Source organism: Lissotriton vulgaris, chromosome 5 (genome assembly GCF_964263255.1).
Source record: "Lissotriton vulgaris chromosome 5, aLisVul1.2, whole genome shotgun sequence".
In the NCBI taxonomy this organism is placed as follows: domain Eukaryota; kingdom Metazoa; phylum Chordata; class Amphibia; order Caudata; family Salamandridae; genus Lissotriton; species Lissotriton vulgaris.
The window spans coordinates 896,141,855-896,157,662 of record NC_141693.1 but is presented as its reverse complement, the minus strand read 5'-3'; the positions used below and the strand labels follow the sequence as shown (position 1 = coordinate 896,157,662).

Below are 15,808 nucleotides of genomic sequence, written 5' to 3'. Positions count from 1 at the left end.
TCCCATTGACAAAAAAACAGTGGTTTGGATAATCGCCTTCTGTATAAACATTGTTTCTGGCTTGTCTTTGTTGTCTTGTGTTTGAAATTCTCTCCAACCTGATGAATTAGCAGATTTGTCCTGAAGATGGTTTTCCTGTGGTGCCATATGGGGCATCTTAATAGTCCCTCAAAATCTGACAATACAGTTTCGAATATGGATCTTTGGCCATTTTGACAATTTCTACATCTTTCTTCTTTGTGGCCATGAATAGTTTGACCCCTTAAAATCTGAAGCTTCTCCTCGCTCATTGCTGATCCCTTTTTATATGCCTGGGGCAGTCTACGCTTGCCCCTTTATAATTTGTTTTCGTCCACAAAGGGTATTCAGGCCAAATTTGCAATCCTTTTTCCCCACATGTTGGAGGGAACCAAGAAAACATTCAAAATGTAGCTAATGTGAAAAAAAGTGCTGTGCAAGAAAGTGTAAGTTATTTTGTACTTAAAATTGGCATCAACAAAATGTGTGCAGGGGTAGGATCACCTTAAGTTGAAAAAAACATATTTTACCACAGTTTTTGCATTTTCTAATTGGTAGTCAGTTGCTCCTATTTTTTTGTGGTCTCTACTTACTTGCAGTTTGTGGTGGAAACAGTTGTGAAACCCATGGAAGAACCCAGAAAGCTATACATTTTTGACAAGTATACCAAATTCAGCAAGGGTTAATCTGTCTGGACCTTTAATGGTTTTCCCAAAGAAACACTTTCTGAAATAAGAAAAATAAGTTGGAAAAAAATTGAAATAGGTGACAGCTTTTTCACCTTTATTTTTTGCCCGGATGGGTGATTTAAAAAACAAAATAATATTCTGTTATGTCTGTCACTCTTCTGGTCACAGGGATGCATAGTATTTATTGGTTGTCCAAAAGGCAACTAATGAGGTGCTTGTAATGATTTTCATTTTGTATCCACCGTACATCAGTTCATATGATAAAATCTAATGAATGACAATGGGTATAAAGGAAACCAATACACATTTGAAATGTAACAAGATAATGAGTTTAAGAATAGTGATTATATATACAACTCTGAATTAGAGGTTACCTTTAATGTCCTGGTTGATTACGAGAGCACTTTAAAAAATGTTCACTCTCTTGCACCATGACTTGCATTTTGAAGCCAAAAAATAGTGAGAAATCGAATCGATAACAAATGGCGTACTAGTCAGTGTGTTCTGTTAAAAATGGTACCCTACTTGTTGGGCTTGACCTTGCACCTTCGGCAGGAAAGCCAACTAACACAACAAGGAAACATCAAAATATTGCCTTTCAAATTGAGCTAATTATGCAATGTAGGTGTGGTTAGCTGTGGTATTTGGGGCCAGGCAGCACCAAAGGAGACCTACTAAATCTAGACATTTCTGAAAAAAAGACCCCGTGGAGTGATGTAACTTACATGGATCCCACTATTTCTTCTTACATAGAATGTGATTCAAAACATCACATTTTGGCTACAGTCATAGATGTTCCTCACATCTCTGGGAGGGAATGTTATTTGGGAACGAACTAGTAGAGAGTATGCCCAACTTGAAAAGAACAATTTGATAGACTGCATAGTCAAGTCACGTAATAGGAAAGTAGGCCGCAATACATGTATCCATATATTGTTATTTAAAGTCTCATACTAACTGTTAAACTGACTGCTCCATGTAAGTTAGTTTCATAGAACTACAAATTTGTGTTATAAAGTGAAGCAAGTTGGAATGCACAGTCCTAACAGAGATATGCACTGAGGACAGTAGTAACCGCTCTACCTCTTTCCTTGCCAAGTACACACTCTGCATCTGCGATATGGTTGTTTCAGAAATGCAGCCAAGAATGTGTTGATCCTCCAGCCTTGTAATGTCCATTGAAACAGATGAAGTAGAAGCGACTGCTGCTACAGCAGGAGACTAATAATTACATACAACTTAAAGTGAAAGAAAAACATTGGTCTTTCAGTGGTAGTCTGGCGATAGACAACATGTGTATTGTACGTTACCAAATGTATCAGATGGACATAGAAGTTCTTGTACCATGTGCAAGTTTTATGGGTCACATCATTTGGTTGAAATAGCTCTCCACTCCACCCATGTACTTGTTGTACTCAAGTATACATTTGGACTTCTTCATTTCTGCCAATTTACCTCAAACCATAACCAGACAAGTGGTCTCAGTATTTCAATAAAAGCTTCTTCCATCAGCGTCCTCTTTGAGGGCATTGGAGGATTTAAAGAAGCAGATGTTAGAAAGTGCAGTGTCTTAAATGAGATGCTGGCTTTGGTAGGAGTGTATGGTGTGTATGATGTATGTGGTGTGTGATGTGAACATAGAATTAGAACTCTATGGGTACACCCTTGATTACAATGAACATTTATTCAGAACATAAATTGCAGGAAGCATCAGATATTGGTGTAAACAGTAGTAAACTACAAAGCAGGTTCAAATCTGCTTTCAGTCTGTGTTGTCCTAGCCTAGGCTGTACAGTTGCAATTAAGTCTGACCAAGTCAGGAAATAAATGTTTTCCTTGGATACATGTGAAGAATCAGTAACTTTTTTTTTGTGAGAAGTTAAAGTTCATATGCCTTTTTAAAAAAAAAACAATATTTAAGACGTTGTGAGGTTCATTCATGATGGACCTTTTTGCTTTAATTTTGACTGCACAACTCAGTGTATTTCAGTTGGAGACGAAATCCATAGACTTCCTAAAAGACACATTTTTTCACCTGCATAAAGTCAAAAGTTAACACCTCAATTCTCACATATGTAGAACATGTCAAATGTATTTATTTTGATAACTCGTTTCTGCATATCCCAAAGGTAGTTCCCTATGCTGATGTGACTGGCTTTGGTGGAGGTATATTTTCACCATCAGGTCTGGTGTTTACCGTACACTTGATATGTATAATGTGCTAATTGGCTGTGCTTCCTCTGATTTGGTCCGATCATATGGCAGTTCCTTTCGGCAGCAAAGACCCTATGCAAGAAAGAGGCCCATGTAAAGGTGTCAGCCTCAGAAAGAAACTTGAAGGGTCTGAATTTACAGCAAGCAATTGTGTTTGTTTCTTCGTTCAATATATTGAACTAGTGCCCTAAAAGTGATTCTCTCAATAAATTACTTCTAGCTCTTACTGAATGCCTGATTGACCTGCTAGATGTTCTTATACCAAACAGATATTGCAGATGTCCTCTGAGTGACCAACCTGTGAGCAACCTTTGCAGTAACGCAGAGTCCCAAGAGTCCAAGTGGCCTTCTGCATCCCTAAACGTACTGTTTTTGCTTCCAAACCTACGTGAGGGGCCCCTTTTTTCTAGCTTGCCTTAGGGCCCATGACACCCTTGCTACGCTACAGTGTCAGAGTACAAGATGTTAATGGAACTCTAGGTCTGTTGGATAATTAGGTGGGTAATATCTTGTTGACACAGTATCTTTACAAAAGAACTTGCCCTATCCTGGTATGTGGTATCCTATTATATGGTGTCAGAAGGAGTTACTTTTTAGGAACAAAGTTATTGCCAGTAACATGTAACTGTGCAGGAAACATGTTTCATAATTAGTGGTGAGCATGTAGGAATAGCAAACATTTATTTTTAAAATGATACCTGCACTAGGTATTAGATCTACGCTCTTCCTAGCGCCTGGAGAAACAGCGGGTCTGTGTGGTACACATTTTCTACCCTTGCACCTAGTAGTGGTATTGTTAATTTGTAAGATTTGTAGCTAAGGACCACAAGAATGTTTCTCAACATCACACTGCCTGACACTGGTAAGCCTTTGTGTTTCAAAAGTGTCCATCTGAACCTAATGACCATGTTCAATGTTTTGTTGTTGTGTTTTTTATTTAATTATTGTTTTTGCTAAAGTTGTTTAACTGTATATTTTTCTTGATAGTGCTTTTGCTGCATTTGTGTAAATCAATAAAACTGCTGTGACTCTCACAGACGGTTTTGAAGTGGAAAGCTATGCCCCTTGTGGTTACAATGTTCCCTTTAACCATGTTGTTCTCATTAGGGCTGTAGCCATGTACATCTGCTCGTAGGTTTGAATGTACTTTAGGATGCTTACTTCTCTTCGTACACCCGGACAGACATTAAAAGATGCGACGAATAAATTGACTCAGAGATATAGATTTGGCTTCCTTGTTCTGAATGTTATAAAATTTGGGCTAGATGTACGAAATATAGGAATATCAATTTCCTAATTGCGATTTTTTATGAATCGAAATTAAGAAATCACTATTCCTAATGTATGAAACTCTTTTGAGTTTATTTGCGATTCATAGTTGGTCACAAATGGATCTATCTAATGAATATGAATGAGTTAGATCACAATTTGTGACCCATTACCTGGCACTGCCATCACAGGGATGGTGGCCTACTGGGGTCAGAAAACACCATGTCTGTGATTGCTTTCAAATAAAGCAATCATTTTTTTTATCACAGTCCATTTTTGGATGTGTTTACAAAAAAAAAATTTACTTTTAAGTTTCAATTTTTAGGACTAGGCAGTGTTCCCTTGGACCACTCACTACCTGCGCTTAAGAAATATTTTTACAACCATTCTCAAAGGGAAGGTGAAGGATATGTGAATGGGTTACCACCAACTTTCAATTGTCGGTAAATTGCGAATGTTTTGCAACTGCACTTCGGTCGCAAAACTTTTGGACATACCATTACAATTCGGTATTCGGAAGGGACGCCCTTAACACACCCCTTCCAAAGACCGAATCGCAAAACCCAATTTGCGATTCAGTAACAAGTTACCGAATTGCAAATTGGACTTTGTACATCACATAAAGCCTTTTTGAGGTCACAAACTGCCGAATCGCAGGTTTGGACCATTTGCGAATGCAAACATACTTCGTACATGAAGCCCTTAGTTCTCTAATGTTGTTTTACTTCCCTCAGTATTTTTCTTCCTTCTTGTATTTTAATTGATGTAATTTGATAAAAGTAATTTACATATCACAAAATGTAAAAATGTACCTATCTGTTATTACTACCATTGTGAAATGCCAACACATAATTTACTTTATTCTTACTGTTAGACGATCATTACATCAATTTTAGGTGCTCAATTGGTTGGGTTGTATACAGGCGCTTTGTTTCTTGATCCAACCTTGATGTCTTTCTGAACTGTACAACTTTTTGAAACACAAAATTCCAAGATCAGAGACTCACGTAAAAGACAAGAACAGGCATTCCAGGGCGGTTTGAGCGCAGTGCTGAGAGCCTCGCTTCCACCTGTTGTCTGGATGTTAAGCTAGCCCCACCCACCGGTGTCTGTATTTAATTGCTGTTTGTCGAGAGGTAGGCTTTTTATTGAGCAGATGCAGAACAAAAGCAGATGTTTAAAAATATTTTGACAGCCATGGAGGTGGTGTCCTTTTCAGAATACTTCTGTAATCATTCACCTCAGGGCAGAGGAAAAAAACAATGTTGCCTGTTTATTTAAGTGAACCACGTTATAACACTATCATCGTCATGCATGATAGATTGTTTGAATGTGCTGCACTGAGAATTTCAGCGATGAAAAGGCGAAGCTGGAATTGTGAATTATTTGATTGTTTCTGTCAATGAAAGCCAAGAATAATCTGAGCTGAGCGCATTCAGAGCCACGAATTATGGGGGCATTCCTGGTTCAAATTCTTGTATATAAGCAATGTAATCTTTTACAGCAGCATGTTAATGATGCAGCACAGCAAGTGAATGTTTACTATTGGATGTTTGGTTTTGGAAAAGGCCTCATTTTCAACTTCATCTTCTACTTATTTAGTGTTTGCAAGTTCAGATCCTGTGCCAGGATTCCAAGGAGACACGCTGCAATTGGCATTCATTGACCTCAGACAAGTAAGTTACACTTTGTTTTTGTGTCGGCTTTCTCGCTGCACATTAACATATGTGCTGTCTATTAAAGAATTGTATTTATTGTAGATACGTAAGTGGTTTGAAAATTGCATATCTTTAGTCCGCTTTTGATATTGTTGAAACTTTGCATCATTTTTTCAGTCCTAATTTTTAACCTCATTTGACTGTCCATCAGCCCTGTATCTTGGCACATTTAAAAAAAAACAAAAAACACCTCAGTTCCCTTTAAAAGTTAATATACACCTCTAAACTACACACATAGTTCATGTTGAAATGGCACTATGTCTCTAGTCGAAGTGCCTCTTATTTCTCGATATATCGCATTTAGATCTCCAAGTAAGTTAAAGCTCGGTAAAATCAGCGTTAAAAAATATTCCTAGGATACACTTTCCTACTCAGGTTTTCAACCAGGTAACTAAGTAAACTGACCTCTTTTAAAATACATCACAAAAGTTTAAAGCAACAGTAACACGTTTTGAGAAACATGGCCATTGGTAAAAAGTACAAAAAAAACTCCTGTCAGACAAAAGATTCGTGTTGTGCATGAGTTATTTCAAGTCCATGCTACTGTAAGGGCACGGGATCCAAGGATATAAAGTAAGGCAGAAGAAAAGCTTTTTTAGAGAAACACTTTTCTCAACTTAACTTGTCACTTCCTCTGGGCAGAAGAACTCTTGGTAACATAGGCTGTTGTCAAAGATGTAAAAAGTAATTCTCGGGTATGAAAAAAGATATCTGCCTTTCTAAAGAGAAGCCTTTGATGGTGTAAGTAAGACATAGCCATTCTTGCACCCAGCAATCCTTCCTGTTAACTCTGTGGCTTCTCAGGTTTTCAAGACTATTTTTGATAAATGTCTCATCTTTACTCATGCTTATCAAACAACCTGACCTCATCTCATTTTCACTACATGATTCGGTCTATATTTTGTGTGGACAGTCTTCCTCAGCATTTTACTAATGATATGAAATGTTCTCTGAACATTGGGTGGGAATGCTCCTACTTCTGTATGTACCCTAAAGCAGTAAAGAGCAGTGACTGTGTATTAATACTACAGTTTTTTTCTGTTGTCTTTGGGTTCCCTCTTCTTTTTTATGCCATGTTGCCAAATTGAAAATTCCATCCTTATCATCAGTATAATAATCATTCTATTGCCACAAATCATGTCAGTCCATCTTTATTAGCCCCAAGAACAGTGAAGAAATAAAGACCTAGTTCCAATTTTATGAGGTGGGCTGACTGGGGCCAAAATGATATGCATATTGACAATGAAGACTTGTTTACCAGGGCAGATTTAGCTTTTAGATACCTCTGTCTTTGTCTCCTCAAAAGATTATACATAGGCAGATAAGGCAGAACCAGGGCCGGACTGGGAACCTCCCCCCCCACCCCCCCCCCCCAGGGTGTTGTGGGTGCCGCCGAGCTCATTGCCAGGGCCGATTTTGTTACAGGGCCGATTTTGCAGAAACTGCCCTGTAACAACAACGGCCCCAGGGGCCCCAAACCCAGTGTGGCGGACCAGTGATTGCCCGATGCCCGCTACGGCCAGTCCAGCCTTGGGCAGAACGTTATAAGGGTCTTACAAGTATTCTGTATGGTAGTCTATAAAGCCGAACTTCCTGGTCATGACTTTGTTCTCCAGTCCCACTTTTCAAATATCCGTTCAAGCACGGATTACCAAGACTTTACAGAGGGTGCTCAAGATGGCCAGTCATTTTCTCATCAGTTCAAATCCTAAAGCCATTGTTCTGACTACTGGCAGATAGTGGAACAAGCTCTACATTGGGTCTCTTTTCCTCCTGGTATGGTTTCCTGTGTATTGGATACTTATGGAACAAACATTGGCAAATACAAGAGGCCTGTTTTTTTTTTTTAAGGTAAGTGTTTGGTATTAGTTGGGCGACATTGTATAGAATTCCTGACTATCCTGGAAAGAGTATCCCATAATAATCTAATAAACTCTGATCTTAATTCAACATTTATTAACACAGACAGTGGTACAGAACGATTCTTGGCTCCTAATCCCTGCCTAGCAGAGGTGCTTACTGAAAGTTTCTCTACTGTGCCTGAACACCTCACAGCATATATTAGTTACAGTTGCTGATAAAAGTTTTCCTAATGTATTGAAGCAATTTTCATACTCAAAGGATTATAGATAAGTTGTAGTCGACAATCACATACGTTTTTATTAAGTAAGATATATATTTCCTGAGTGCACATTAGCAAAAGGCTTTCTTTCCTCAAGAAAGGGGACCATCTCTAAAGATTTGTAGGATTTTGTGTTTTGTCATTAGTATTTTGTATTATATAGTAGCCACTCTGTCATTAGTATGCTTTTGGCATGCGGATAGCTGTTTGGGGATACCCAAACAAATAATTTAGGGGGTTCTATTGCTAGATCAGAATCTGTGTCAGCCAGTATTGATATGTTTTGCGCATTGTTTTTTGGTCCACCAAGTTTTGCCATCAGTGTTCATGTCTAGACATAATCTACCTGGTTTTGCTGGCTGTCAGGCATCATGGAGTCTTGGTACTATGTTGGATATATGTGGGGATGGAGTGATGGATGTTTGTGTGTGTTTTTTTCATGGTGGAATGTATGCACAGCAGATTAAATGATCCATATATTGACATGAGAAAATTCTTTGTAAAGATTTAAAAGCAAAGACACAGTCTATAAATGCACGTTTGCATCAAATGAGCGAGATAATATTTGGACTAAAAACTGAAGTAGTTGATAGGAGTAGAACCTATAGAACTGTGTTATGTTATTTCCTGGAAAGGTGTGTGCTCCTACAACTGACCCAACACATGGACAACATCAACCTCCTGGACCCCGAACAATCAGGCTTTCGACAAGGCTGCAGGACAGAGACCGCAATCACTAATATCATAGACAACATCCACAAGTCACTAGACACGGACCAATGCTGCCTTCTCATACTTCTAGACCTATCAGCAGCCTTCGACACGGTTGACCACAATCTACTCATTAAAGTACTTCAAAAAAGGCTAGGTGCGGAAGAGGTGGTCCTACAACGGTTCTCCTCATTTTCCAGACCCGCACACAAAGAATACAAATTAAAAACTTCTCGTTAGTCCTGCACCCTGTCAGCAGAGGTGTCCCCTAAGGGTCAGTTCTTTCCCCTCAACTTTTCAACATCTACATGCAACCCCTCACAACCATACTAAATAAAAACCATCCCCTACCACCTATATGCAGACGACCCCCAGATCTATCTCAAAACCTCCTCCATTGATGAAATTCAAAGACTCAACAACACTCTACGTGAAGTCCAACACTGGTTATCTCTAAACCACCTGAAATTTAACCAAGACGAAACGGAATTCCTCCTCATCTCTAACAAAAAAGAGAACCCCCAAATCATAGAATGACTTAAAGCTATTGCCGCCCTCAATGGCAACATCACCCTGGCTGACTCCGTAAAATCGTTGGGAATCATTCTCGATCCAAAAGTAGACATGGTCATGCGCATCAAGAACTCCGCATAGAGCACCTTCCTCAACCTGAAACTACTCAACAAAATGAAACCCTTTATCCCGCCCAAGGACCTCAAACAGGCTGCTCAATCACTGGTGCTGTCCAGACTAGATTACGGGAACCAGCCCTCACAGGCACAGCTAAATGCTACTTAGCTCCCCTCAGAACAACGCTCAATGCAGCAGCCAGAATGATCACAGGAGCAAAGAAATACGATCACATATCACCCGCACTCAAAGAGCGAAAATGGCTCCCAGTCGAAATGCGTGCCATCTTGAGAACTGCTTGCCTCACGGAAAAAGCCCTGCACACAGGGAAACCCGTCTACCTGCCCTCCAAACTGAAGAAGGCCGGTCAGACAAGGACCCTCATGAGCTCTAATAAGCTTCTCCTCATCCTGCCGAAAACCCGTAAACAAAAAACGCAGCCGGCTCCTTTTCTGGAAGTGCGCCCAAAATCTGAAATTCCCTCCCAGTCCACATCAAAACTTCCCCATCCTTCACAAAATTTAAAATGCAGCTCAAAGACCTCTTTCTCAATCATTCGCTCCCGTATCGTTAGCTGCCGCCGGAGCTTACTAGCTGGAACCTGGCACCAGCCCGATTCTCTGACATCAAGACATCTACCTCCACCAAGCCACCGGACACCTCCCTCACCCCCATCCCTAAAAGAGGTTGGCTTGAGCCATTGTACACACTGCTAGTACTCCATCAGACCTCCTTGACTTAATGCGGTTCAGCACGCCCAGACCTCCGTAGCGCCATGAACCACTATGTATACTACCCAGTTACTGTATGTTTTTCCTTGATACTACTGCATTACTGTGTGATTTCCTGACACGTATGTTGTAAAGTGCTCCGATACCGTTGGGTCTGGCCAGCGCTACATAAAACTCTTAAAATAAATAAATACATAAATTCTCATTGTAGGGCGTGCATATCACCCCGAAGGGAATTATGGCGCCTGTGATAGATGGGAACTTGCCTCTCTGGGGGTTATTAGAGAGACTGATCCAGGGTTTTAGTTTCTGATAGATACATCTGCCGTGTGGATTCCCCCCCTTGTGAATATCCCCTTGCGTCCGCAACATTCAGAAATTCTTTTCGTAGCCTCACGCCGACATGGACTTGGACGTCATAGAGACACGGCATCGCACGAGACTCCGCTGACGTCACCGACGTCTATAATAGGCCCACGTCGGCGTGATGACATCAGTTCCCTTTTTTCCGCGTCGTCGACGCTAACGGTTTCGGGAATCACAGTAGCCAACTGGTACTTTGTTGCCTTTTTGTTACCACTATCTGCTTCTTTGTTTCTTGTATCTTCGGCGATGTAGACAAAGAAGACCTGTTTCAAGCCCTGCAGGGAGTGCGGGAAGATGATGTCCATTACTGACCCGCACGAGGATGGTATCTGGTGTTTGAGCTCTGATCACGATGTGGATGGATGTTCGTCTTGTCGGAAGATGAATCCGAAGGCCCTGAGGGAAAGAGAGACCAAGCTCCTGGTAGCGAAGCTGAAGGCTGGAAAAAAAGAAAATCTTCGAGGTCTAGTTCTCGAAGGGCGAGGTCGAGGTCGAAGTCAAGATCCTGATCTCGAGAGGGGTCGTCTTCGAGGTCCACTTCAGACCATGCTTCGAAGTCGAAGAGGAAGCATAAGAAGAGGAGGCATGAGTCCCGACGTCAATCCGGTAAGGAGTCGGGCTCGAGGTCGAGGTCACCGAAGAAGGTGCGTTCTAAGGTGGTTACCCTGGAAGTCTCGGAACCAGAAGGTGAGGCCTGGCCTTCGGAGTCGCGAGTGCAGTCCCTGACTCCGGCTTCGAATCCGTCTCCGGCGCCGTCCCCAGCCCGAGATGAAGAAGAGGTTCAGGTGGATGTGGATTCTGCGCCTGCCGAAGAGCCGAATCCAATCCCTCCTCAAGACCAGCCTGGGGGTTTACAGCCACCCTTTCCAACCCCAGGCCAGGACCCATCGGCGTTTCTGAACGCTATCTATGGTGTATTTTCAAGGGCGTGGTACCCCTCTGGCGCACCTTCGGGTCCCATGGGTCCTCTGGCTTTCAATCTAGGAGTCCCTCACTCCTATCTTCCTGCTCCATTCATGCCCTATATGCCGGCTCCGACGCCGCATTGGCAGTTTCCGGCTCCGCCGAAGTCGTTGACGCCGGTTCCGGCATCGCCTGCTCCAGATCGGCCTCGAGAGCATCCTGCTGGGCCATCGGATTCGTTGCCGACGTCTTTCCCGACTCCGTCGGAGCCGTTGGTGGATCCGGCTGCGAAGCGTGTGAAGGAGAGGTCCAGAAGGGAGGCTCAACGCCTTTTTGAAGAAAGAAGGTATATGGAGTCACATCCTGATTTGGAGGAAGGTGAATTGGATGAGGACTGTTTTGAGGATCTGGCTGACGCTGGTAGCCTGGATTTCTCTCCGGAGTGGGAGTTGCCTTCAGGCTCTGATACACCTTCTAAGGATGTCCAGCCTTATCATATGGTGATGAGGAAGGCTGCAGAACATTTGCAATTGACTTTGCCTACGGTGGAGTTTAAGTCCAATCTTCTCACTGAGGTTTTGCATTCACCTAGTTCTGTGGTAGAACCGTTGCTTCTGTTTAATGACGCCTTAACGGAGCCCATTTTGGAGGTGTGGAAGAAACCACTGTCAGCTCCTGCAGTATCTAAGAGTGTGGCTAGAAGGTACAGGGTTGCACCTGAAGACCCTGCTTTTTTGATGTCTCATCCATCACCAGAGAGTCTAGTCATTCAAGCAGCCTGCTCCAAAAAGAATGTGAGTGCCTTTCCCCAGGTGCCCTGTGAAAAAGAGGCAAAGAAGCAGGATCAGGTTGCTAAAAAAGACCTTCTCCTCTGCGAGCATGGCGTTGAAGTCGACTAATGCCACTTGTCTGATGGGGAGGTATGTGCATGCCCTTATGGATTCTTTGCGTATTCTAGCTCCTAAGATTCCTGATGCCAACAGGAAGGATTTTGAGAAGGTAATTTCGGATGCACAGGCAGCGGCTCGCCAAGTGATACAGAGTGGTCTGGACACTGCGGACTCGGTGGCACGTATCATGGGCACTGCTGTCGCCACTAGGAGGTCAGCTTGGCTGAAATCCTCAGACTTGTCAGCGGATGTTCAGGCGACTTTGCTGGATCTTCCTTTTGATGGATCTGGTCTCTTTGGGAAGAAAGCAGATACAGCCCTGGAGAGATTTAAAGACAGTAGGGCGACTGCTAAATCTTTAGGTCTCCAGGTCAGAGGCTCTTCGTCCAACAGAGATTCAGGGGTTTTGGTCGCTCTTCCTTTCGGAATTACCGACAAGGTCAGCAACAGCAGCAACAACAGCAGCAGCAGCAAAATTCCATGTACAGGTCGTACAGTGGAAAGCAAAGAGCACGTCCTCGTGGAGGTCAAGTCTCTTCCTCCTCCACTTCCTCCAACCCTCCAGCCTCAGAAAAGCAGTCCTAGATCCGCCATTCAGGATCATGTGGGTCCGGTGGGGGGTCGGCTTACCCATTTTCTACAGGATTGTGAATCGGTTACATCAGATGTTTGGGTTCTCAATCTTGTAGAAAATGGGTATGCCCTTCCCTTTCGGGAATTCCCTCCCAATTGCCCTCCTTGCCAAGGTTATTGCACGGAGGAACATCTGTTGCATCTGCAGGAGGAAGTGCTGACTCTGTTAAGAAAGGGTGCGATAGAGGTGGTCCCAGAGCAGGAAAGGGGTCAGGGATGCTACTCCCGGTATTTCCTGATTCCCAAGAAGGATGGCAGACTTCGTCCAATTCTGGATCTCAGGGTCTTGAATCTCTATCTGAAACAAGAGAAATTCAAGATGCTCACCCTTGCTCAGGTTCTTCAAGCGCTGCTAGAAGAAGACTGGATGGTGTCGCTCGACTTACAGGATGCATACTTTCACATCCCAATCCTGAAGTCGCACAGGAAGTATCTTCGTTTTACGGTGGGATCGCAACACTATCAGTTTGCAGTCCTTCCTTTTGGACTTACTACTGTGCCTCGAGTCTTCACCAAGGTGATGGCGGTGGTGGCAGCGCATCTCAGAAGGTCGGGGATTCCGGTTTTCCCTATTTGGACGACTGGCTGATCAAAGCAGAGTCGTCGGAGAGAGTGCTCCATCATCTGCAGGAGACAACCCAGTTGTTGTACAGGTTGGGTTTTTCGATAAATGTACCCAAGTCTCACCTGGTGCCCTCCCAGCGCAACCTGTTCATAGGTTCTGTACTGGACACAACTGTATGTCGCGCATTCCCTCCTCCTCAAAGGATTCGCGCTTTACAGGAAATGATGCCTTTATTTTACAATGGAGCGGTCGTTCCAGTCCTGAAGGTCCTTCGTCTGCTCGGTCTGATGGCTTCCTGCATTCTGTTGGTCAACCATGCACCCTGGCACATGAGGGCGCTCCAGTGGTGCCTCCGCAGGCAGTGGTATCAACACAACGGAGATCTCAGGGAGTCAGTGAGGATCTCCAGAGAAGCTGCGGCGGATCTGTCTTGGTGGGGCGTGGAAGGCAACCTGTCTCAGGGGAAGCCTTTTCAGCTGCCTCCTCCGGTGGCCACAGTGATAATTGATGCATCCACTCTAGGGTGGGGTGCTCCTCTGGGGGATCTGGAGGTCAAGGGTCTTTGGTCTCCAGAGGAAAGGTTGCTTCAGATCAACCTTCTAGAATTGCGGGTGATACGTTTGGCGCTCAAGGCCTTCCTCCCTTCCCTTCGTGGTCGGTCGATCCAGGTCCTGACGGACAACACGACCGCGATGTGGTACATCAAAAAGCAGGGAGGAGTGGGGTCGCAGTGTCTCTGCAGAGAGGCTCTGCGTCGCTGGTCCTGGGTTCAGGTCCATCAGATTTGTCTGATGGCAAATCATCTAGCTCGAGTTCTGAACGTTCGTGCGGACACTCTCAGTCGGCAGTTCTCGGCCGACCACGAGTGGAGGCTCCATCCGGAGATAGTTCACGACATCTTTCAGATGTGGGGAGCTCTTCGGGTGGACCTGTTCGCCATTCTCGAGAATGCTCACTGCCCGTCTTTTTGCAGTCTCCAGTATCCGATGCAAGGAGCCTTGGGGGACGCGTTTCAGATGAGTTGGGGAAGACAACTCCTTTACGTGTTTCCCCCCATACCTTTGATTCCTCTGGTTCTGAGGAAGAATCGCCAAGACCGGGCCCAAGTCATTTTGGTCGCCCCGGATTGGCCAAGAAGGGTGTGGTACACAGATCTTCTCCACCTCTCCTCTAACCCGCCGCTCCGTCTCCCTCTCAGGGCAGACCTCCTCTCTCAGATGGAGGGGCAGGTTCTACACCCCCACCTCCAGACATTACACCTTCATGCCTGGAGATTGAACAGGGCAACCTGAATTCCTTTTCACTTCCGCCTGACGTGGTTGATGTCATCTTGTCAGCCAGGCGTGACTCCACTAAGACCATTTATTCATACAGATGGTCAAAATTTGTCACTTGGTGTGGGGGGAAATCTATTGACCCTTTGAGAGCCCATTTGTCTGATGTTCTCCAGTTTGCTCTCTCTCTGGCGCGGCAAGGGCTTGCTGTTTCCACAGTTAAGGGCTTTCTTTCTGCGCTGTCGGCATTTCTCTGCTTGCCTGACCAGCCATCTCTTTTTAAGTCTCCTGTTGTTTTAAGGTTTTTGAAGGGCCTCACAAATAAGTTCCCTCCTTCTCCTTTTATTGTGCCTCAGTGGGACTTAAATCTTGTCTTGACCTTTTTAATGGGTGCTCCCTTTGAGCCTCTTCACAAATGTCCTATGAGGCATTTGACTCTTAAGACAGTCTTCCTCTTTGCATTAACCTCAGCAAGGAGAGTAAGTGAGCTTCAAGCTCTTAGTTCCAAGCCCCCATTCCTGACCATTCATGCTGATCGATTGGTTCTTAGGACCAGGTCTGCTTTTCTCCCTAAGGTGGTGACTCCTTTCCACCTTGGTCAATCCATTACCCTCCCTACCTTTTATCCTCCCCCACACCCTTCTAAGGAGGAGGAGAGATTACACCTTCTGGACCCCAAGAGGGCGGTGTCCTTTTACCTGGACAGATCTAAAGACTGTCGATTGGATGAATTGGATGACCAGCTCTTCATTGGGTTTGCTGGCTGCAAGAGAGGAAGAGCGGTCCATAAGAGAACGTTGTCAAGATGGATCGTCCTCTGTATTAAGATCCGCTACTCTTTGGCCGGTAAGGAACTACCAGAGGGTATAAGGGCTCATTTTACAAGAGCTAAATCTTCATCCTCAGCATTGGCTAGAGGTGTTCCTGTGGAGGATATTTGTAGGGCGGCAACTTGGTCTTCCCTCCACACTTTCGCGAAGCATTACTGCTTGGATTCCGAAGTGAGGAGGGACGGACACTTTGCGCGCTCTGTCCTCCATGATTTCCTGGTTTAGAAGAGTGGACTCCCTCCTCC

The 15,808-nt window shown here is 44.0% G+C and overlaps 1 protein-coding gene across 3 annotated transcripts in view; it reads left to right on the top strand.

Moving 5' to 3' along the window:
* EXOC6 (exocyst complex component 6) overlaps positions 1 to 15,808 on the top strand; it is a 1,184,343-nt gene that overhangs the window by 907,892 nt on the left and 260,643 nt on the right. For all 3 annotated transcript variants that reach the window (XM_086922491.1, XM_086922490.1, XM_086922489.1), the window contains one exon: positions 5,793 to 5,866. In XM_086922491.1, the coding sequence (XP_086778617.1) occupies positions 5,793 to 5,866 (74 nt within the window). The remainder of the gene's footprint in view (positions 1 to 5,792; positions 5,867 to 15,808) is intronic.